Source organism: Cibotium barometz, chromosome 49 (genome assembly GCF_041138505.1).
Source record: "Cibotium barometz isolate CiBa-2024 chromosome 49, ASM4113850v1, whole genome shotgun sequence".
Lineage (NCBI taxonomy): Eukaryota > Viridiplantae > Streptophyta > Polypodiopsida > Cyatheales > Cibotiaceae > Cibotium > Cibotium barometz.
The window spans coordinates 25,624,950-25,649,808 of NC_141094.1; the positions used below are offsets into that span (position 1 = coordinate 25,624,950).

At 46.0% G+C, this 24,859-nt stretch overlaps 1 protein-coding gene across 1 annotated transcript; it reads left to right on the plus strand.

Annotated features, from left to right (window-relative positions):
- The first annotated feature begins 645 nt into the window (after positions 1-645).
- On the plus strand, positions 646-23,427 carry LOC147610429 (Transducin/WD40 repeat-like superfamily protein). The gene is made up of 4 exons (XM_086786092.1): positions 646-996; positions 1,090-1,271; positions 1,353-1,548; positions 22,118-23,427. The coding sequence occupies exons 1-4, from the start codon at positions 865-867 to the stop codon at positions 23,138-23,140; spliced, it is 1,533 nt and encodes a 510-aa protein (XP_086642218.1). The 5' UTR covers positions 646-864; the 3' UTR covers positions 23,141-23,427.
- Positions 23,428-24,859: the final 1,432 nt, after the last annotated feature.

Here is a 24,859-nt window from a genome sequence, read left to right on the forward strand (position 1 = left end):
CTAATATAATGTGTGTGTGTGTGTGTGTGTGTGTTTTCTTCCTATGTATACACATGTGCACATTTTTTCCTGTGGTAGACAAGTAGGCCCAAACCCACATATTTGTACTCATTTTACTGGCTAATAACATGTGTACTTTTATCCCTTTGTAGACGGGTCTACCCACTCGATGTAGTGCTTGGTCTGCATTATTTGCACAATGTGCCCAATAAGAGGAGGTCAAGGAAATGCCTTGGTGGACATGCATATCAAATGAATAATGCTTGCAATAGCAGCACAAGCGCTCGACGGACTACAAATTAAGGCCTGCCTCCATGGGATGCATTCCTCAGCCATGTCTTCATCTCCTCAGTTGAAGAGAGAGAGAGAGAGAGAGAGAGAGAGAGAGAGAGAGAGAAGGGAGATTATTGTGTTATGTAAGTGCAAGGCAAAGGGTAGAGAGAAGCATCTAAGTGTTTGTGTGTGAGAACTTGCACACACACACTATAGTTCTTTCCTCTCTGTGGTAAAATGATTCTTGTCTATAGTATTCAAGAAGCATTGAAGAAAAGAGAGAGAGAGAGAGAGAGAGAGAGAGAGAGAGAGAGAGAGAAGGGATATTATTGTGTTATGTAAGTGCAGAGGGGAGAGAGAAGCATCTGAGTGTTTGTGTGTGAGAACTCGCGACCATGTAGTTACAAAAGCAGAGTAAGTTGACATCTACACTAATTGCAGGATATGCACAAGACAATGTTTGATGTGTGGAATGATGGGATGAAGAGGGGTGCCATGTAATAGTGTGACAAGATAGATATTCTTCACGGTTGTGTTGGGCGTGCGTGGGTCAAAAGCTTGGTTCTTTCCCGGAAGTTCTCTTCTTTTCTAATGGCAGTGAGAGAAGAGCGAATGGCTATGGCTATTCAGGAGGCTTGCTGGGCCTTGCGCCACCGCCACCTGTTGGAGGAAGGCGCCCATGCACCTGCCATACACGCGCTGTCTCTCGCCCTCAAATCTCAGGTATTTATATTTACCCTCCAACACAGGTTTTGGTCACCAGCATGCTTTCTCTTGGATATGTGACCCTCTGCTTTATCCTTCCTGTTATTTCAGGGGACAGGTTTACAAGAGAAGGTACAGGACCTGCAGGATGAGCTGGTGCAGTGCTACCGTGCACAAGCACAGGTCTCAGAGCAGCTTCTAGAAGAGGTCGCGGCTTCAAAAACTTTGAGGGCTGAGTTGTCCCAGAAAACAGAGGCTTTACAGCGTTGCCAGGCAGACCTTCATTCCAACAGGTCTTGCTTCTGATCACGTGTGCAGCATTTGATGGAATCGACTTTCATGGTGGTTCCAAGTTGCTAAACAGGTTTTGGCAGGGAAGAAGTGTTGCGGTTACAAGCAGCTTTGGAGGAGAAGTCAAGTGCACTTGATCTGATCACTCCGGAGAATAACGAGCTTCGCCAGCAGGTGCACAGGCTCGAAGAACAATCAAGGGCACTGGAGAACGAAAACAAGATGTTGATTGATCGGTGGATGTCGCAGAAGATGCAAGATGCCGAGCGTCTCAATGAGGTAACATAATTGATGTCTAAGTCTTTCAGACTTCTTGGTCAGGGTAAAGGCTATATAGGTCATGGGAATTGGAAAATGTAAGAGAAACAGAAATGACACTTTTGAGGGGAACTGGTAAGGCACGAAGAGGGAAGATGTTGTGAGATAAAAGAAAAAGAGAAGAAATGAAAAGAGATGGGAGTGATTGTAGAAGTTTCCAAGCAAGTACTTGACCTACGTTGAAGGCTGCATGGGGAAAACAGGAGGAGTTGTCAGAATATGCAGCGGAGATGATGACCAAATCTGGGAACACAAGAGCAAAAACGCAGGCAGAAAAACAGCACAAGAGACAGATGTAGGCGTGTAACTCTGCTCTATATACACAAGAAGATCCCGAGGAATGATACAAATGAGGTATGGGGGCTGAGGACCTATATATACCTCCCTAGAGGGCAGTCGGCCAGCATAAAGAAAAGCCCACGACTGATAAAAAGGTCCACGACTGCATAAATGCAGTCGGCCAGCAATCTGGTGCCCATGACTGATGAAAACCAGTCAGCCAGCAACAAGAGTGCCCACGACTGATAAACATCCAGTCGGCCAGCACTGTACTGCTCTTGGCACCCTCTGGCAGCCCTCCCAAGCCTCAGAAAAATGGGAAAAAATAGGGGAAAAATACGGAGAGTGGGGAAAAATGGGAAAACACCTCATAAGGGCGGGCACACCCACAACAAAGGCCCTGGTGTATAAAACTGGACAGGAGATGACTTCTAACACCCCCTCTCAGCTCCTGGCTGTGTAACCAACCACCGGGAGCTGGGGTGCCGCCTGAGCAAATCCTGAGAGCGACTTCGTGAAGAGGTCCACCGTATTGTCCTCCGTCGAACAGAACTCCAGCAAGATGTCATCAGCAACGATCTGTTCACGAACAAAGTGCCTCTAGATGACCATGGGTTCCTCCAGTGGAAGCCCAAACCTGCAATGTAACCTCCTCCTGCTCCGTAAAACTGCTCCTGGGTCATAAGTATATCTCCTCGTGTCCGGATCTCCTCCCCAAACCGAGTCACTCCAACCGCGGAGTTGGACTCCATCCGACAATCCCCCTCCTGTGTACAAGAGTCCATGATCCTTCGCATGCTGCAGAAACCACAGGAAACGCAATCCTGCCTCACAAAGAGACATCTGCAACCATGAGCTTAACCGCCTCATCAGGAAGCTCCCGTCCAATCTGGTGTCCATCAACCAGATCAATGAACCATACAGCTTCTGAGTCACCGAGACATCACAGCTCACAAGGATCAACACCTGTTACGGTGCACAAGCAAGTCCTGGAAACCTGATGAAACCTGTCAACCACCCCCTCTGATTCCGGAACCACAAAGCCTGGAGAAACCACCTCCTTCTGCAAGTAATCACCTGTCACCTGCCTGGCTTTCCGAAAGGTCCCCGTGGAAAGAACATCCTTAACTACTGGAAGTTCTATGTCCCGAACACGACGAGACATTAGAGCATCAGTGACCTGTTCAGCTTCCTCTGACTCACGAACACAAGAACTACCAACATCAGTACTGGAAAGTTCCTACCAACTGCTGCCATCTACTGGCAAGCTATCCACCACCTGGTCTCGGAAAGCCCGCACCTGCAGCGTATCCACACTTGAGTAGCCATTACCAGACTGCCACTCATCACAAACCTGAGGACTTGGGAGAAAGAGTGCTGAAAGCCTGTAAACTCCATTCTCCACTCCACCTTCCCAAACAACTTGGCCTGTTGCTTTATCCCGGAGAGCAACAAAATGCTCATCAAACTCCACCCGTACGCCAATCTTGCAAACCTGATGCACTGACAACAGATGAAAACCAAGTGCCGGAACATACAACACCTGGGAGGAACGCTTCCCCCCTCTGCCATCGGGAACTATCTCCATCTTGCCCTCACTGTGAATTGGGATAGTGGACGTATCCCCAGTAAGAATATGACCAGAAAGCCTGCAGAGATCCTGTAAACCGGAACGGGAAGGAGTCATGTGCCTGGAAGCACCGGAGTCTTCATGATTGCTGAGGAGTCTTCACCCTTCTCGGTCTTCCGCTTGGGACACTGCCTCCAGTAGTGGCCTTTCTCGCCACAATCATTACAGGTCCTCTCTGCCTTTAGTTTCTCGCGGTCAGTGTCGGACTTCTTCTCAGAAGACTTCTCCGATGAAGCCTTCCCTTTGCCCGAGTTACGGCCTTTCGACCGTTGGCCAGTAAAGGCCTCCGAACCTCCACTCTGAGGAGGGTTCGTGAATCGTTCCTCCTGGTCCAGGACCATGGGCACAAGCTCCTCCCACGTGATGGTGCTGAGCCTGCCACTGGTAATCAAAGAGGAGTAAAATGCTGAGTACGAAGAGGGCAAATGTGACAGCAACGTGATGGCCATGTCCTCTGACGATATCTCCTTCCCAGCCTGAAGAACCTCCTGCTTTCTGAAGAGCCTGCAGCTTGTTAATATGCTCCCGCATCGTCGACGACTTTGCAGGGCTCATAACCCGCATCTGTACTTCCAAGGAAATCCTCTTCGTGGGCGATACCCTGTTGTAAAGTGAGGCCAAATGCTGCCATATACCTCTGGCCAGCGTTATGTGCTTTACATGATTAATTACCTGTGGTGTGCAGTTGAGGAAAATAAACGAACGGACCCTGGCGTTGACACGATCCCACATTTGTGTCTGGGCCTCCCGGTCCTTTCGGGTTGACGGTAACTCCCCTTCCTCTACTTCCGGCCGTGGAACACCAACAACGACAAAATGTTGTTGTTGGTGCGTGGGCTGCGTTTTCAGCCCTGGGCAGCAGCGGAGGTGTTCTTCCCGTGTGCTTCTGCCTTGCCTTCGCTTGAGAGGGGGCTGTTAGTCTTGTGCTTTCATGGTGTTGGCGTTTGGAGATGATCTTTGGACAGTAGTTGGTGGCATCTTCAGCCTGCCTCTTCTTTGATGAATCTACCTACTTTGTGGGTGTTTTCCGTAAGCTTTGGTGGATTGTTTGCTACTGTCCAGCCCCTCTCAGTTTTGAGAGGAGGCTGCTTGTTCCTTGTACCTTGCTCCGTTGGACAAGTGTTGGAGATTGGTCGTGGAGTGTTCAGATCATCAGTGGCACAAAGGCTTGTTTTCAGAGGTGTGCTATTGCCGTGGATATGGGTTCCCTCTTGGAGGAGGCATCTATCCTTGTTTCTCAAGACCAGGTTAGGTTCCCTTCTAGTGGAGAGGATTAGGCACTTGCTATAGTGCAACTGACAGGACGGTGTCACTACTACTCTTCTGGAGAGCAGGTTCATTTGGCCAAGGATGGCAAGACCAAAGGTACAGCCTAGGCCAAGACCAAGTTTTCAAAGACGGGCAGTGATCATATATAGGAGGATGACTTTGATACTTCTAGTGTCCCCAAGGCTGCACAAGCCAGGGAGGACTTGGATGGTCAACTTCTATAGTTATTAAGATAGTTCTCCTCCATGTGCTTCCAGCCAAAGGAGGCTTGAGGGCAGGAGAGGGGGCTGTTAGTAGCTCGATTTCTGGTGCATGGGATCCGTGAGTCAGAGTTCCAAGCATTAAAAATATTTGGCGAGACAAGTTCATTTTGGAGCTATGGACTAGATGTGTTCCACGTCTATTGCTTGGTATAGCAGAGCTTATGGATTGGATGTGTTCTAAGTTCATTGTTTGAGATTTTTGGGACGTGATGTGTTCATAGTCCATTGTTGGGGATTATGGGCACGGTGTGTCCAACGGTCACGTTTTGGAGCTGTGTGTCAGAATACGTAGCGGAGATGATGACCAGATCTGGGACACACGAGCAAAAACGCATGCAGAAAAAATACAGCACAAGAGAGAGAGATAGAGGCGTGTAACTCCGCTCTATATACACAAGAAGATCTCGGAGTATGATACAACATGGAGTGGGGGACTGGGGGCCTATTTATATGGCCCCATATACCAGTCGGCCTGTGCTACAGTCAGCCGATTGGTCCTGAATCTCCACGACTAGCATATGCAGCCAGTCGGCCAGTTGTGAGGCAGCCGACTGTTGTGAGGCAGCCGACTGGACATCCACGACCTGCAACAGCAGTCGGCCAGCTCCAGAATGGGAACACACACATGCTGATGCAGTCGGCCAGCAACTGGATCCTCCTGCCAACTCAGGGTTGCCTCCCAAGCCACAGAAAAATGGAAAAAAATAGGGAAAAAATGCAGAGTGTGGGGAAAAATGAGAAAACACCTCATAAGGGCGGCACACCCACAACAAAGGCCGTGGTGTATAAAAATAGACAGGAGATGACTTCTAACACCCCCTCTCAGCTCCTGGCTGTGAAACCAACCACAGGGAGCTGGGGTGCCGCCTGAGCAACTCCTGAGATAGCGACTTTGTGAAGAGGTCCACCCGTACTGTCCTCCGTCGAACAGAACTCTAGCAAGATGTCATTAGCAAACGATCTGTTCACGAACAAAGTGCCTCTGGATGACCATGGGTTCCTCCGGTGGAAGCCCAATCCTGCAATGCAACCTCTGCATCCTCACCACCTCACAAGCAGCATCACAAACAGCCCGGTACTCTGCCTCTGTCTGCGACAAGGCAAAAGATGACTGCCTCTTACTGCTCCGTAAAACTGTTCCTGGGCCTGAAGTAGATCTCCTCGTGTCCGGATCTCCTTCCCAAATTGAGTCACTCCAACCGTGGAGGCGGACTCCATACAACAATCCCCCTCCTGTGTAAAAGAGTCCATGATCCTTTGCATGCCGCTGAAACCATAGGAAACGCAATCCTGCCTCCTAAAGAGTCATTTGCAACCATGAGCTCAACTGCCTCATCAGGAAGCTCCCGTCCATTCTGGTGTCCATCAACCAGATCAATGAACCATTCTGCTTCTGAGTCCAAGAGGCATCACACAGCCCACAAGGATCAACACCTGTTACGGTGCAAAAACAAGTCTTGGAAACCCGATGAAGACCACGCAAGGCCTTCTGAAACCTGTCAACCACCCCCTCTGAATCCGGAACCACAAAGCCTGGAGAAACCACCTCCTTCTGCAAGTAATCAAATGCCACGTGCCTGGCTTTCCGAAAGGTCCCCGTGCAAAGAACATCCTCATCTACTGGAGGTTCTTTGTCCCGAATACGACGAGACATCAGAGCATAAGTGACCTGTTCAGTTTTCTCTGACTGACGAACACAAGAACTACCAACATCAGTACTGGACAGTTCCTGCCAACTGCTGCCATCTACTGGCAAGCTATCCACCATCTGGTCCCAGAAAGCCTGTACCTGCAGCGTATCCACACTTAAGTGGCCATCACCAGACTGCCACTCATCACAAACCTGAGAACCTAGGAGAGAGAGTGCTGAAAGCTTGTAAACTCCATTCTCCACTCTGCCTTCCCAAACCACCTGGCCTGTTGCTTTGTCTTGGAGAGCAACAAAATGCTCATCAAACTCCACCCGTACGCCAGTCTTGCAAACCTGATGCACTGACAACAGATGAAAACCAAGTGACGGAACATACAACACCTGGGAGGAACGCTCCCCCCCTCGCCATCGGGAACTATCTCCATCCTGCCCTCACTGTGAACTGGGATAGTGGATGTATCCCCAGTAAGAATGTGACCAGAACACCTGCAGAGATCCTGTAAACCGGAACGGGAAGGAGTCATGTGCCTGGAAGCACCACTATCGAGAATCCACTCCCGAGTATCCGTTGCGGAGAGTCCTCCAATCTCCTCCCTGCCTGAAGAAAATGAAACATCGGGGTCCACCACCTCCAGGTGCACAAAAGCCGGAGTCTTCATGATTGGTGCTGAGGAATCTTCACCCTTCTCGGTCTTCCGCTTGGGACATTGCCTCCAATAGTGGCCTTTCTCGCCACAATCATTACAGGTCCTCTCTGCCTTGAGTTTCTCGCGGTCAGTAACGGACTTCTTCTCAGAAGACTTCTCCGACGAAGCCCTTCCTTTGCCCGTGTTACGGCCTTTCGACCGTTGGCCAGTTAAGGCCTCCGAACCTCCACCTTGAGGAGGGTTCGTGAATCGTTCCTCCTGGTCCAGGACCATGGGCACAAGCTTCTCCCAAGTGATGGTGCTGAGCCTGCCACTGGTAATCAAAGACGAGTAAAATGCTGAGTACGAAGAGGGCAAATGTGACAGCAACGTTATGGCCATGTCCTCTAACGATATCTCCTTCCCAGCCTGAAGAACTTCCTGCTGAAGAGCCTGCAGCTTGTTAATATGCTCCCGCATCGTCGACGACTTTGCAAGGTTCATAACTCGCATTTGTACTTCCAAGGAAATCCTCTTCATGGTCGATACCCTGTTGTAAAGAGAGGCCAAATGCTGCCATATACCTTTGGCCAGCGCCATATGCTTTACATGATTGATTACCTGCGGTGTGTAGTTGAGAAAGATAAATGAACGGACCCTGGCGTTGACACGATCCCATATCTGTGTCTGAGCCTCCCAGTCCTTTCGGATTGACGGTAACTCCCCTTCCTCTACTTCCGGCTGTGGAACACCAACGACGACGAAATCGGCGAGGTCGTAAGACTCCAGAACAGATTCCATCATAACCTTCCATATGCCATAGTTGTTCCCGTCCAACTGACGGTCCACCGGGAACATGGGGAGTGTCGGGATCTTCACATGCCTCTCGGCCATCTCAAACAGATCTGCCATTGCGGGGATGTACTCTGAAAAGGCTGGGTGGGTGGGAACAAAGAAGAACTAAAACCTGCAAGGGGCTGTCCAGCAAATCAGCCCGCCGTCCTCTTGCTTCTCCTCTTCCCGAACAGTCCCGTACGGTCCACCAATCAGCAACACAACGGTCCCCCTCTTGCTCACACAAATCCCAAGAACTATCTAGAGCCTAGGCTCTGATACCATGTCAGAATACGCAGCGGAGATGATGACCAGATATGGGACACGAGCAAAAACGCATGCAGAAAAAATACAGCACAAGAGAGAGAGATAGAGGCGTGTAACTCCGCTCTATATACACAAGAAGATCTCGGAGTATGATACAACATGGAATGGGGGGCTGGGGGCCTATTTATAAGTCGGCCTGTGCTACAGGCAGCTGACTGGTCCTGAATCTCCACGACCAGCATATGCAGCCAGTCGGCCGGTTGTGAGGCAGCCGACTGGACATCCACGACCTGCAACAGCAGTCGGCCAGCTCCAGAATGGGAACACACACATGCTGATGCAGTCGGCCAGCAACTGGATCCTCTTGCCAACTCAGGGCTGCCTCCCAAGCCACAGAAAAATGGGAAAAAATAGGGAAAAAATGCGGAGTGTGGGGAAAAATGAGAAAACACCTCATAAGGGCGGGCACACCCACAACAAAGGCCCTGGTGTATAAAAATAGACAGGAGATGACTTCTAACACTATGGACTATATGTGTTCCACGTCTATTGCTTGGTATAGCAGAGATTATGGATTGGATGTGTTCTAAGTTTATTGTTTGAGGTTTTTGGGACGTGATGTGTTCACAGGCCACTGTTGTGGGGATTATGAGCGCGGTGTGCCCAACATCTCATCATTTTATTCTTGGAGTTCACCACACACTTGTGTGGGAATTCAGAGCCAAGCAAAGTTCCTTGTTGTTCAGGGTGGCATTTTGTTTCAAGGAGTCAGGGTCGCAGATGCTCTTTCCGAGGTGTATCCGGTATTGCACAATATTGGAGTGGTCAATGGTTGCATCTTCATCAGCTTATCTTCACTCTTGCACACTATGAGTTGCAGAGGGGGTGTTAGAAATTGTGCATCTTAGTGTATTTGGGGAATGCCTATTTATGGGTTTTATCCTATTTTTCTTCCTTTTTAGTTGGTCGTGGGTAGTCGGCCAGCTCCCTTGCATCACTATATAAAGGGGCCTCCCATTTTCACTTGTAATCCATCTAACCTATTTGACAGGCACATGTTCTACACCATTTGCTGCCATTGTAAAAGCCTTCCGCATTGTGCAACTTTATCAAGATTGGAGTTGGTGCAAGCAAGAATTGTGATCCATTTGAGCTGATGCGTTAGTGTCGGGAGTGTGGATACCAGATTTTTGCCAAGCCATTCTCTGGAGTGTTCTTCCGGTGGGTTACTAGAGGATACCTAGCAGCATGTAGTGTTTCTTCCAAGCCATTCTCTGGAGTTTTGCCAAGCCATGCTCTGGAGTGTTCCTCCGGTGGGTTACTAGAGGATACTTAGCGGCATGTAGTGTTTCTTCGTGGGCTCGGGAAGTGGAATGCTTTCTTTGATCTATATGGGTACACTATTGGTCATACAATGATGATCAATGTATCAGCTATATACATATTATGCTTCATCATAAAGCATTTGCATAGTGGAAGGATCTCATTGTAAAGCCGATGACGTAGGCTGATTTTCAGCTTATCATCAAGGTGTCTTTTGTCTCTATCAACAAGATCGACAACTTTCAGAAGAAGAGTCTTCATAACTATTCACAGCAGTTTAAAGACTTAGTGAACCGCTGCAAAGCTCTTGAGAAGCCACATGTGTTGGTGTATATGCTTTATTTGTTTGGCTTTCTGTTGGACTATCATAATGAGATTCTATGGAATCACATTCATTCATTGGACGACATATACCCCTATGCCAAAAACTTTGATGATACCCTTGCTGATAAAAGGGATGGTGAGCCTGCTGGTAAATCTCACAAGAGCTGAAACCTCTCAAAGTAATTTTGGAGCATCACATGACAATCAATCACAGCGCAATCCCAAGAAGCGCGCTAGAGGCAAGAAGAGATCAAGCGAGCAGATGCAGAAGTGTGAGACCAAATGGGACGCCCGTGCCATGGCTAATCTTCAGCATGAACAGTATTTATCCTTACAGCCAAGACAACAGTTAGGACATCAACATCATCTTCGTCAGAATCATCATCAGCAGTAGGAGCATTACCATCAGTAGCATCATTAGCATCAGCATCAGTCCCATCATCATCATCATTAGCATCATAATCATCACCATGGGAAGGCATGGGACCCTGTTGGCAGCCAATAGATTGCTGTCGGCAGCCAGCAATTGTCCATGCAGGTGGCGGCCAGGTCCTTAGGAGTGGCCAGCATAGTATGGGCAAGCTAGTATAGTAAGCGCAGCATTTTATGCAACATCAAATAAATATGCTTTGTCTAGAACAAGCCGACAGCACTTGTAGCTAGCCAACCAGCTCCCTTCCACATATATATAAGCTAAGGAGTTATCATTCATAAATCATAAGTTCATTCATCAAGTCATTCATCATAGAAGTCAATAGAAGCATATGTAGGGGCCAGAGGTCAACCCCTTTGGGGCTGACCAAGGGCTCAACCATGTACAGACATAAAGTCACCTCTTTGTACCATATGAAATACAAGAAAAGCTGACACCAACTATCTCTCTCTTCTTCTCTCTCCTTTGCCTTAATCATGTTTAATTGGCATCTTGTTCTTAATCAAGCTTAGGACTGTGGATCAGTACAACAAAGCTTCCGCGCATGCAACATTGGTATCAAAGCATTCAAGCTCAGTCACTAAGCAAGTCCCAAGGAGGTGCACAGATCCAAGAGAAAAATGCAGCAGGGTAGCAGATGGAGTGGTTTACAACAGGTGAAGCTAGAGAAAGTGTGAGAATATGTGAATATGAAGCAGAAGCAAATAGAGATCACACGAGAGAGTAGAGATAGCCAAGAGAGGTCACTTGAGCCAAGAACTAGAAGTATTAAAAAAATATGAAGGCACAATGGCCATGCTTATATTCTCATGGAGAGCAGTTGGCTAGTAGCAAAAGGCACACGATTGTAGCAAAAGTGATAAATGCCTAAAAATAAACTATAAAATATATAAAATATGGGAAAAATCCCTAATGACATCAAATAAATATTTGGATAAAAAGAGGCATAAGATGGAGTAAAAGAGAGCTGGAGATGACATGTCCAATACTCCACTGTAATGATGCCGTCGGCGACGAGCTCACGAACGAAGTGAAAGTGGACCTCAATATGTTTGTTGTGCCATGGAAGGATGAAGTTGGAACCAATGCCAATGCACTCTGGCTGTTCGTAAGAATATGGATCGGAGAATCCGAGAGTACATCAAGATTGCTTAACATGTGGAACAACCATAAAAGCTCACAGCAAGTATCCAGATAAGCATGGTACTTAGCCTAAGTAGAAGATAATGAAACTATATTCTGCTTCTTGGATCTCCGGCAAATAGGACCGGAATCACGAGTGAAGCACTAACCAGAAGTGGATCATTGAGTATTGTGATCACTTGCCCAATCAACATCAGAGTATCCAACAAGCTTAGTGCCTCCTCTGAAAGAGAGACCATAGTCCAAGGTACCGGATAAGTATCGGAGAATCCTCATAGTAGCCTACCAATGAGAATGTCGAGGAGTGGAAGAAAACTGATTGAGAATATTGACACAGTAAGAAATGTCGGGCTTGGTGTAAGTCAAATAAATAAGAGAACCAACAAGTCTCCGTATTGTCAACAAGCCTCCGTATTGTGTACTGTCCTGAGATCCATCAGCATGAAACTTGGTCTTAAAGACCCACTTGATCCCAATGACATGTCGATGCAGAGGCCGGTCCACAAGCTCCCATGTACGATTCCTCTCAATGGAATCAATCTCAGCCTCCATGGCTGCCCACCACTCAGGAAGAGCAAGAGCCTCTTTAGTTGTAGTAGGCTCATATGACTGTATCATTGTACTCATTAGGGCGAGGTTACAATAATGACGAAGCTGCTGTAATCTCTGTGCCCGTATCAAAGATTGTGATGAAGAATCAACAAACTGATGAAGTTCCATATCGGAGAGATGAGAATCATGAATAGTGGTTTCTAGTCATCGTGGAATCTTGGAGGTAATCCTCTGTTGCACAATAGGAGGAGGAGGAGAAGTCGGGGAAGGAGGAAGTGAGGGTGGAGAGGCAGGGGGTAAAGAAGTCGATGGTGTAGAAGCTGGTGGTGGAGTTGGGGTGGCCGAGGAAGGAGGAGGGAACTCGATGGTAAGCTCAGAATGAGGGCGAGAATCATCTGATGAGGATTCCATAAAGTGAACATCGCAAGAAATAACCAAGGATCGTGACTCTGGATTCCATAATATGTATGCTTGGAATGAGAGCTATATCCAAGGAATTTGCACTTCTTGGACTTGGAATCAAATTTGGATCTATCAAAATTAGGGATATGAACATAGGCATCACAACCCAAAACCCTGAAATGAGAGACGGAAGGTTTCTGTCCAGTAAAAGCCTCTTTTGGAGCCATATGAGAAACCGCCTTTGTTGGAGAATGGTTGATGATGTAAATAGTAGCGCTCATAGCTTCTCCCTAGAAAGAAGGAGGAAGATTAGAAGAAAGCATGGTATGGGGATTTGCTGAACAGTCCTGTTCTTGCGTTCAACCACACCATTATGCTGATAAGTGTGAGGTGTAGAAAATTGATGGCTTATACCTTTCTGTGAGCAAAAATTATGGAAAGTTTTGGAGATGAATTCTCCTTCATTGTTTGAGCGGACTTGTCGAACCTTCTGTGTGGTCGCGATCTCGACCAAAGTCACCCACTCTTGGAAGCGGGAGAAAGCTTGAGATTTTTCTGCCAAGAGATAAACCCAAACTTTGCGTGAGTAATCATCAATAATAAGCATAAAGTACCTGGCTCCTCCCTGGGTAGTAGTTTGCATGGGGCCACACAAGTCCATATGAATGAGCTCTAGAATATGAGAAGCCTCGTGAGGAAAGGCATCTCGGTGTTGCTTGCCATGAAGACAAGCCACATAAGTGGAGTGGGAGGGTTTCGATGGTGGAAGACCCTTGACCATCTGCTAAGAAGACAACAGCCTGCAGATAAGTATAATTCAGATGCTTGTAGAGCGAGAATGCCACAAATCCATATCCACATAAGCTACCAAGGCATGATAGCTGTGAAGAAGTTGCAGCAGATGAGATTGGGACTCATTCAAAGAGCCACCAAAGTCCTTCAACCAATAAAGACCACCTTCTTGGATACATGTGGCAACAATCTGCAAGGTGTTGGTGTCAATGATCTCAAGGATGGAATTGTCAAAGTAGACACCATATCCTTTCTCTGCAATCCGAAAAACTGAGAGGAGGTTTCTCGAGAGCTTGGGAACATGAAGCACATCCCGAATGGTAGAAGGCTGGCTCGAGGAAGAGTTAAGTCGTAAATTACCAACCGAAGAGGCCTCTAAGTTGGAAGCATCACCAATGGACACTGTCGAAGAGCTGATGAAGAATGGTCCTGTTAGGAGTCATGTGAGTAGTACACCCACTATCAACCACCTAATCCGTAAGACTTGAGGTGGAAGGAACAAGAGAGTCAGAGGAAAGCTCCCCAATACCGATGAAGACAGTCTCCTTGGTGGAAGAGGATTTTTGAGTTTGGTTGGTGGATGAAGAGGTTTGATTGGGGGGTTTCTTAGCAGAACCACCTTCTCTCTTCTTCTTGCGACAATAAGGCTGAATGTGACCTTTGAGACCACAATAAGAACAAATAAGCTCCTTACGAGCGGGATTGTTTGCAGGTTTGTAGTCACCTTTGGTGCTCATGGAAACCTTGGACTACCATTTGCTTTTGCCCTTAGCTTGAAGAAGGGTCTCAGAAGTACCCTGGCTAGTCTTATTTCTCATGGCCCTATCCTGAAGCTTGCCAACAATGGTATATAGATCAAGAGTAGAAGGAAGAAGTGATTTAGTATTACAAAGCAGAGACTCCGTCATCAAGTTTAGTAGGAGGGAATGTCACATGCATGCCTGTGCCATGGCTAATCTTTAGCATGAATAGTATTAATCCCTGATTAATCCACAATAGTTAGGTCATCAACATCATCAGAATCAAAATCAAAATCATCATTAGCAGTAGCAGAATTAGCATTAGCAGAATTAGCATTAGCATAAGCATGAGTTATCAATCCCATCATCACCATCATCATCATCATCATCATCATCATCACCATCACCATCACCATCACCATCACCATCACCATCACCATCATCACCATGGGAAGGCATGGGACCTTGTCATGAGCCATCAGGTGGCCAAGTCCTTAGCAGTGGCTAGCATAGTATAGGCAAGCCAGTAAAGTAAGCGCAACATTTTATGCAACATCAAATAAATATGCTTTGTCCATAATAGGCCGATAGCACCTGCAGCTAGCCACCTAGTTCCCTTCCACATATATATAAGCCAAGAAGTCATCATTCATAAATCATAAGTTCATTCATCAAGTCATTTATCATAGAAGTCAATAGAAGAATATGTAGGGACCAGGGTTGACCCATTTGGGGTTGACCAAGGGCTCAACCATGTATAGACATAAAGTCACCTTTTTGTACCATATGAAATACAAGAAAACCTGACACCAACTGTCTCTCTCTTCTTCTCTCTCCTTTGTCTTAATCATGATTAATCAACATCTTGTTCTTAATCAAGCTTAGGGCTTAGGATAGTATAACAAGGCTTCCATGCATTGGTCGGCCCTAGAGGCTAAAATAGGACACCAAATAGGAAGCCAACAAGAAGCGGATGATGTCTTAACACCCCCTCTCAGCACCGGATGCTAAGTGAACTCCAAGAAGCCAGAGACGCCGTCCTCGATCAAAGATGAAAGACTGCAGAAACAGGTAGCAAGAAAGCTCCACAAGTAATCGCCTCAGCAACTCATCTACAAAAGCAACAGAACAAGCTACCAGGTACACCGCTCCTCTGGAAGAAAACAACCATGTAGGTTGCGACGTGCTGCTCCAAATAATGGTTCCAAACCCAAGTGTAAGAACACTCCCCGAAGTCGAATGTCGTGTATCCAGCCCGGAGAAGGTATGAAAAACCTCATAACCAACCAAGATTAGATCCTGTATATGATCAATCCTGGGAGAAGCAAGCTGCTTCTCACAATCTGCTCCAACTCTCTACCAAGAGTAGCCAAACAGTGTACAAAAGCATCCTCGGAAAAGGTCGGCATCGCAAGATGCAAAGACTCTGTAGAAAAGATGGGGTCCATCTGCTCAAACTCCGTACCATGAGTTGCCCAATGTTGTACATAAGTACACGCCACTGAGGTGGGCATCGCAAGATGAAAGGACTCCACATCCCTCTCTAAAAACTGATGTCGTCGGACTGATACAAGCCCAACGTGATTCTGATCCAAATCCAAAAAACTCTGGAAGTACCACCGTGCCCCAGGCGCACGGTTAACAACCACAGATCCAAAGCATCCCATTGGGTCCAAAAAACCATCCTCCAAAACAACAAACCTGCAGAAGTGGAAGGGGGAGGGGCATCCTCAGAAGCATCACAAAGAGAGGCAGAGGTAGACCCCTCACAATGAGGAAGGGAAGCAGGAATATAAACTGCAGTGGTAACAAAGTCCTCAAAAGCATCACAGATGGCAGAAGATTGTTCCATAAGTAGAATCAAATCCCAAGAATTAGCAACAAATAAATGATCCATGTGAGAGGATCACACCTCAAGGGAAAAACACCCTCCTTGTTCTGCAAACATTGCAAAGAACACAGGCTCGGACAAAACTCTACCCAAGATCTCTAAAAAAAAGATCACTGCTCTCCTCCAAAATCTATAAACTCCTGTCACATAAGAAAGTCTCCACAGAAATAAAACAGCTCCCGAAACTGATCCTCAAGTGAAGTAGTTGGAGATAGGCCCCCTCAAAGTGTAGAAAACTCTTGTGGGAAGCCAAACGCAGCCAAAACACTTCTATCCAGCAAAAAAACAGCACTCCACCACCAACAGAAGGCAAGGAACATGAAGAAACCGGGAAACCGTGTAGGCCAGGAACAAAACACAAGTATAGATTCTCCAAAATCAGCAAAACGCTGACTGAAATCAAAAATTCAGTATCCTCCTCGAGTACCAAACTGCCTCCAAAGCCACAATCCAAACAAGAAACCCCCTCTGCAAGTGATCTGTGTTCACTGGAGAAGAAAACGCAGCCAAACAAGGGCTACAAACCTGAAAATTCAGGCCAACCAGTGTCCTCACCTCCTATGAGGAAAAACGCTGAAGAGAAGGTACCTTCGGGTCCAACAGATGAAGCCCAAGTGAAGGTAACGCTACCAGCAAGATCTATTTTGAAAAACGTAGCAACTATGGCTGCAAATCTGAAAACGCAGAGGTATTCGGGGCAGTAGATAGGGCTGAATCTGGAAAAGTAGAAGATATATGGTACCATCAAGTCCTCAGATTAGCAAGCAGCATTAGAAACCCGTAGAAGAAAAAAACGTAGCAAACATGCTGTTGCTGCCCTGTACAAAACAAGCGGCCAGCACTACAGGGGGGGTATGAATACTGAGAACTGCTGCAATCTGCTGATGACAACCACCTGTAGAAAAACACAACAAACTAGGTGCTACAGCCCTGAAAACAGTGCAGAAAACAGGTGTAAAAGGGGTTATCAGAGGTCAAACTGAAGAAGAAAGACCACGGGCTGCTGAGAAGAAACGCCTGGAACAGGCAGGCGACCAGCAGCAATTCTGAGAAAAAAAACGCAAGATCTGTCCACCTTGCTGAAAACGCAAAAACACAAGAGGGAGAGGAGGGAGCATCCAACACTGAAGGTCACTGTCGCTTTGATACCATGATAGAATGTGCAGCGGAAGAAGGGAAAGTGGAAACACAGGAGAGAGAGTGAGAGAGAAAGATGGAGAGGAAACACAGGTGAACCTGCTCTCAATATCATCATCCAAAGGAATACGTGTCCCGAGCAAGAGGGGAGAAAATCTCGTATGTGAGGGACTGCAGCAAACAATGCTAAGCAAGTAGTGAAGAATGAGGGAGGCAAGCTAGCTATATATATGCCCATATGAAGGCAGCCGACTAGGGAAAAACTCCTCCACGATTGGGAAAAATACCCAAGACTCCATAAAATGGGGAATAATATGGGAAAACATATGTGGGGTGACCAGCCCCACTAGCTAACATGGTCAGCCCTAGAGGCTAAAATAGGACACCAAATAGGAAGCTAGCAAGAAGGGGATGATGTCTAACAATTTGGGTGCTCTTCACTGTACTTGGGTTGTTTGGGGTATATTGTACTTCTTGTCCCACCAAACCCTTGCTTCATCGCATAGGGCTGAAATCCCTCACCCGTACTAGATATTTGTCATGGATTCACAACTCACTGTTTTTCTTCTCAGCATGAAGGCTTCCATGGACGTGTAGGCAGCTAAATTGGATTCTATATCTTTTGGTCGCGACAAGATGGAATCGGCACCTCGCGCACCTAGTATTCTAGATCTAGAATCTACGAGGGCCCGTGCTTCGGAGCAAGTATTGGATGATTTCGAGGACCAAGTGGCAAAACTTTTTGGTCATCATTCTATAGCTGTGCGTAATCAGCAAGAGAGACGCTGTTCACGCTACTGACGGTCTCCTTCGTGCAGTCCCTCTCCATCGGATTCCCCGGATAGTTCCCGCTCATTTCACTGGCGCAACGTCAGGGAACTACCGGTTTTACCAAGCTCTTCCTCCATGCCTCTTGAGGAATGATCTCAATTAACGAAGCTTTTGAAGCCTCCCTAGTTCATGCCACGTTGGTAGTAGTAGGTGGCTTAGGCACCACTCTGTGACTTGTTGGGATGATTGCCACAAGGCGGTCATGAAGCAATCTATTCCCATAGATTACGAGTGTGAATTGAAGAAACAGTGGTGGAAGTGTTTTATGCAGAAACATGGCGAATCAATAGCTGACTCTCTCTCGTTTTTGGAAGCTTTTGCTAATGCTCGCAAGGACCGTCTAGCGGTCAGAGCATGTTGAGTGATTTGTGGATGGTTTGAAATTGTCTTTGCATGCAAACGTTTGTGCACATCGGCCCCGTGATCATTCAGATGTGGTTAGTCATGCTACAAATCTCGAGATGTGGAAGAGTTCTGTGTCTCAAACTCAACAACAAGGGCAGCAGAAAGGCAAAGACAGGGTAGCAAGTCCAAGGCTAAGGATGGTAAGGACAAGGCAAGTGGGGGAGCCTTGGTGACTCTCCTCACCCATGAAGAGCGTCACGCCAAGATGGCTGTTGGACAGTGCTTTTATTGTGACTCCACCGAGCACATCATGAAGGATTGTCCGAAGACCTTGGAGGAGCAATCCAAGGAGGTGGCTTCTTCAAAACTAGAGGAGCAACCCGAGGAGGCAGCTTCTTCAAAACCGGAGGATGAGTGTGAAGGAGATGCATGTGTGCGCATCTCAGCTTTTTTCATTTCTCAGGATGAGAACACACCCATGGTGCTTCATTGCATCAGGCCATTAGGTAAGAGCAAAGGAAGTTTTCAGCCAGGTCTATGAGGGAGAGTCTTCATAGTTGCCGTTTGTACTTAGTGAAGAATCTTTGGTTTCAGTGGCGGTCGTTTTAGTTTTTGGGGTTGTTCAAGAGGACTCTTCTTACTTGCCGTTTGCATTGGGTGGAGCATATTCAGTGTTTGATGTCATGGAGGCACCAGTGGAGGACATGTCCTTAGATTTGTCTTCGTCACATGGGAGGATAGGCCTGGTGGTGTATCTTCACAGTACTTAGATTTGTCTGTCATGGGACTATAGACCCGTTGGTGTATCTTCACAGTACACAGATTTCTTGGAGACTATATCGACAACCGGGGTTTGACTTCGGTGTATCAGCATATGTATTATTTGAGAGTATGTTCCACAAGAGATGAGTGGTTTAGACATACAGGTGCTGAGCAGTATTGATGGATATAGATTTGGTGCAAAGTTCTTGAGTACGGTTCTTGGTTCTACTTTCTTCTTCAGGGTGCATTGGAGACCGTGCAACTGATTCTTGTGCGCTCCATCTGAGCCGATGCATTAGTGGTTGGAGTTTGGATAGCAGAGTCATTCTCTAAGTGTTCTTCTTGTAGGCTATTGGAGGATTCTCAAAGATTTGCAATGTTTTTTCATGGACGGTTGGACAAACGGAGAGTGTGTGACCAGGTGGAAGTCGGTCATCTGTCGGTTTCTCTACAGGTCTTCATGCTGACACGGCGAGGACGGAATGCAAGCCTTCGCAATGGACACAAAGTGGTCTCGCAGTGTCACGTGCACGCGCGTGCCATGGCTAATATTTGGCATGAACATTCTTAATCCCTGACTCTTCATCAGTATCAACAATAGCATCAGTAATAGCAGCATTACCATTAGCATCAGATCATCAGCATCATCATCGACCGCATGTATCTGGCAGACCAGCTCCCCAACATATTTATAAGCATCAAGTTCAATTCAGTCATCGACATATATAAAAGCATCAAGTTCATATTCAGTCAATCATTCAATTCAGTCATCAAGTTCATCATTCAGTCATAAGTCTAGTCATCAGTAGATATCATGTAGGGCCCGAGGTCAACCCCTTTGGGGCTGATCAAGGGCGTCAGCCATGTACATTCAGTAAGCCACCTTTTGTACAATATCAAATACAAGAAAAAACCTTGACACCAATCTCTCCCTTCTCTCTCCTCTGTCTTAATCATGCTTATTTCAGCATCTTGTTCTTAGTCAGGCTTAGGATTGTGGATCAATACAGCAAGGCTTCTGCGCATGTAGTATAGTCCTCAGTCATCATTCATATTCATTTGTAAAAGTTCTGAAAGAAATATAAGCAAATACTCTTGATTGCAGGGGGGGGGGGGGGGGGGGGGGGGGGGCTTAAGTGGGTAAATTGGGACCCAATATTGCGTCAACTACTATCTACTTTCTCTCTCTTCTCTTCTCTCTCAAAGTGGAATTGCACATGAACGTTCTTGATCCTTGACTAATCATCCGTTAAAGTCAGCATTAAGGTCATCTTCATCAGTATCAACAATAGCATCAATAATAGCAGCATTACCATTAGATTCAGATCATTAGCGTCATCATCTTCATCATCATCCACAACATCAACATCAACAGCAAGAGCATGAAGAAGGGGCTGAGCACCTTGTCCGCAGCCTGCATAATGCAGTCGGCAGCTAGCAGGTGGCTCAGGCAATAGGCGGCTAGGTACCAGGGTGCAGGGCAGCAGGTGTGGGCAAGGCAGAAGCAAAGCGTAGCATTTAATAGAAAATATTATGATTATTTGTCCCACAAACAGGTCGACATCAGCATGTATCTGGCCGACCAGCTCCCCAACATATATATAAGCATCAAGTTCATATTCAGTCAATCATTCAGTTTCATCAAGTTCAACATTCAGTCATACGTCTAGTCATCGGTAGATATCATGTAGGGCCAGAGGTCAACCCCTTTGGGGCTGACCAAGGGCATCAGCCATGTACATTCAGTAAGCCACTTTTTGTACAATATTAAATACAAGGAAAACCGTGACACCAATCTCTCTCTTCTCTCTCCTCTGTCTTAATCATGTTTATTTCAGCATCTTGTTCTTAATTAGGCTTAGGGCTATGGATCAGTATAACAAGACTTCCGCGCATGCAACATGCAGTGTTCGGGATCTTGGGTATCTTGGATGAGCTTTGCTTGGATCTTTTCCTTTTATGGAAGGGCACTTGATATGGACACTTTGCGATTGAGGACAGTTGCAATGCAAGTATGGGAGAACATGACACACCTATGAGTATGCAGGGCAGAGCCAGACATCAGATAGCAGTCGACAACCATAGTCGGACAATGCAAGTGACATGTGGCACTACCACGTGGCAGTGATTGTGACGTGGCAATCGGGTGCAGCTGACCGACTAGGAGCATTGGTGCATGTATATACGTGGGTCACCAAATCGTCCTATTATGAGTACTTGATCAAATGGAAAGGAGAGTCTGAGGTCGAGGCTACATGGGAGTCCGTGCGTTGAGAGTGAAGAGTCTCTTCTCCGGATCCCCCCCCCCCCTTGCGGTTGCTACCCTTAGAGAGCTATTTGTTCTCAAGGATAGAGGACCATTTTTATCTTGTGGCAATTCACGAGTTTGGCCCCTTTGGTACATTATCAAATGAGGTCTTGAGATGGCTGTGTAATATTGCCAGGTTTTGACATACGGCATTCTCAGTGACTACCATCATTATGTATTGGGCAGACTTGTGAATTTCCACTTTATTTTAAATAGCATTGTGTTCTGTTTAGGATTCAGGGGATGCTCTATGCTTCTCCCACCACAGCATATATTGTGTCATCATTGGTCACATGGGGTATTTCGGCTTCTCCTGGACGTTGCTAAATCTCTCTCTTTCTCTCTCTCTCTCTCTCTCTCTCTCTCAAGAGTGGATGACATGATTCTACTGGCTTGTTTCACTGTACAAACAGAGTCTGCATAGTACGAAGCCCTTTTTCTCTAGACAGAAGGCATTTTCCCTTCTTAAGTTCTTTAGACTGTGACTTCTAGTTTATACATGGATCATATATACAACCTTTTAGATAGATGCTTTTGGTCTTCAGTAGATGTTAATAGATCTCTCTTTATTTCTTTTGCTTTTCGATATTTTGATTTTGACATTACGTCTGCTTGTGGAACACACGTACTACTTTTTGGTCTCATAGACCCTTTGGGACGGTTATAAAACTCTCTCAGGCAACTTTGGTAATGTCAGATGCATTTAAGTTCAAAGTGGCCATTTGCAGGCAAATGCCATGTATGAGGATCTTCTGGAGAGATTAAAAGCTGGTAGGTTGGAGGAACTTGCAAGGCAGCAAGTGGATGGCATTGTAAGGCATAGTGAATCAGGGGCTGAAGATTACGTTGAACTGAAGAACCCGACAGGCTTGAGGCTTACCCTACAGGGGCATGAAAAAGGCTGCACTGCAGCTGTTTTTCAGCATAACAGTGATGTTTTGGTGAGCGGTGGAAATGACCGACTTGTCAAGATTTGGAATACAAAGTCAGGTGCTGTAATCAGCACTCTTTCGGGCTGCTTAGGTTCTGTACTGGACTTGGCACTTCCTGCTGACAACAAGTTTGTCCTTGGAGCTAGTAGCGATCACAAGCTCTACTTGTGGGACATCCACTCTGGGAGAATCCGCCATCTTCTAACAGGGCACACAGAGAAGGTTTGCACGGTGGATGTCAGCAAAGTTTCAAATAGAACAGCCATCAGTGGAGCTCATGACAGGACAATGAAGCTTTGGGACCTACAGAGAGGTTATGGTATGAGCACTGTTGTTTGTCATAGCAATTGTAATGCCTTGTGTTTAACATCAGATGCATCCTTGTTTTGTTCTGGCCACATGGATGGTACCCTACGCTTCTGGGACATGCGTACAGGGAAGTCGGCCAATGAAATAGCAGCTCATGGACAGGTCATAACTTCAGTTTCAGTTTCGAGGAGCGGCCGGACAGTCCTGACAAGTGGTAGAGACAATCAGCATAATCTGTTTGATGTTCGTACCATGGAAATATGTGCGACGTTTAAAGCTCAAGGTCACAGAGTGTCAAGCAACTGGAATAGGTCATGCATAAGTGCTGATGAAAACTATGTTGCTGCTGGTTCTGAGAATGGTTCAGTTTTGGTGTGGAGCACGAGGAAGAATGAGCTAGAGAGCACCCTGACTGGGCACTCAGCTTCAGTATTAGCTTGTGCTTGGAGTGATGTCGGAAAACCATTGGCCAGTGCAGACAAAAGTGGTTTTATACATTTGTGGCATTGAGACAGGCTTTGTTTCCGGTAGTCAGTGGTGGCACTGACCTTGTATCTCATAGTAGAATTGTCCTTATATCTCATAGGAGATAACATGTGCGAAGTAATAGTGCTCCTCACTGTCCATCTCATTGCTATTACAAAGCTGATGTACAGCATGAAGTTATTTTTTGTTGGGTGCTAAGGACTTTGATATGTCTAATGGAAATCCAGATCCCTAGAGAGTGGTCCTTGCATGGGCATTTGGCAGTGTGTAGATGATGGATGCCTATTTGAATAATTTGGTTATTCTTCCTACTGAGATGAAGGCTAGGTGCACATTTTACTGTTCTGGCCCAGGATGTGTTATCCCAAAGCTTACCCTTTCTCCAGCCTTCCAGGAATTATCTTTTGGGTTGAAACAGGAACTATTATTTGGTTTCATGCAGACCTTGTGGGCCTATGTGAGTATTTGGCATGGAGCATAGGGCATTACAAGGCGTGGAGCATTGTGGCCACCAAATACTATGCAGTGCTGTGACTAAGCAGAATGCTCAATACCATTCAGTGCTTTCTTTGACCAAGTGATCATAGTTCAATTTGACCCTACTGTTGTGCTGATTGGTTGACCCCAAGGCTTGTTGACCATTTTTTTGGTTAACCACTTGGTGTGAAGTAGAGCATTGGAAGGGGTCAAGCCAAAAGGACTAGTAGAGAAGACCACCAATTTCAAAGCTTTTTGTGTAAAGTGATCTTCAAAATTTTTAGATATAGAGGAGTGATCCACATATTGCTGACATCTTCATTTATCCCTTAACTTTTACCCTTGTGTCTTTAATTAGCCCTTAACCATCTCATTGATTTACCGCAAACAGTAAACCATTCCATCCATCTTAATTTCAGTCACCCTTTTTTCCATGGAGTCAATTTTTAGGTGTGCTATTTTGAAGGCTTGGAAAGGTAACAAATCAGGGCTAGGTCCTACACACCATTAGTATTTCACAATGTATGCAATCCATTATGAAAAATGGTACATTTTGAATAGCAAAATTTGAATTGTACATTCTGAATAGCACAATTTCAATTTTACATGCACATTTCCAAAAGCAATGTGTAGTCGTCGACATTTAATGTTATGTGATCTTCATAATTCGGCGTTCTGTACAAGTCGTCTACTATTGCTCTTTCTTATGTGAATCTTACACTCAAATCGTCCATCATTGAAATTTTCCACTTTAAAGTTTCAATTCAAATATTTGGTCATACATAGTGAAAACCTTGACTATTGTTTAAAAGCTTTTTTGAGTTAGGTTTTCAGAGTTGTTTGTTGGTGTATTGCACAAGCTTGAATGATGTCGGCATGGATCCTTGCACAAGCATCTTATGGTGGTCCATGGGATCAAAGGGCACAATGTTCCACCCATTCATCTACAATATAATATCTAAGATATCCTCGATGAAAGGCCTTGAATGCACAATGGCCTCCTTAAGGTGTACTTTTAAGACGATAAATTGATGTGCTTGTAACTTATTGATGGAATCCAGGTTTTGTAGCTTTTTGACTTTTGCTTGCATCATCTTTATACACTTTGGAATTTCTTTTATGGGAATTATAAGTCACTAACTTAGACTAATCGTAGAAATTGTAATCATACCCTTGTATATATTCATTTAATTCTCTCCCTTTTAATTAAGCCAAGCAAGCTTCTTTTCTAATATGTCTTCACCCGCATGGATTGCCTCTCTTAGT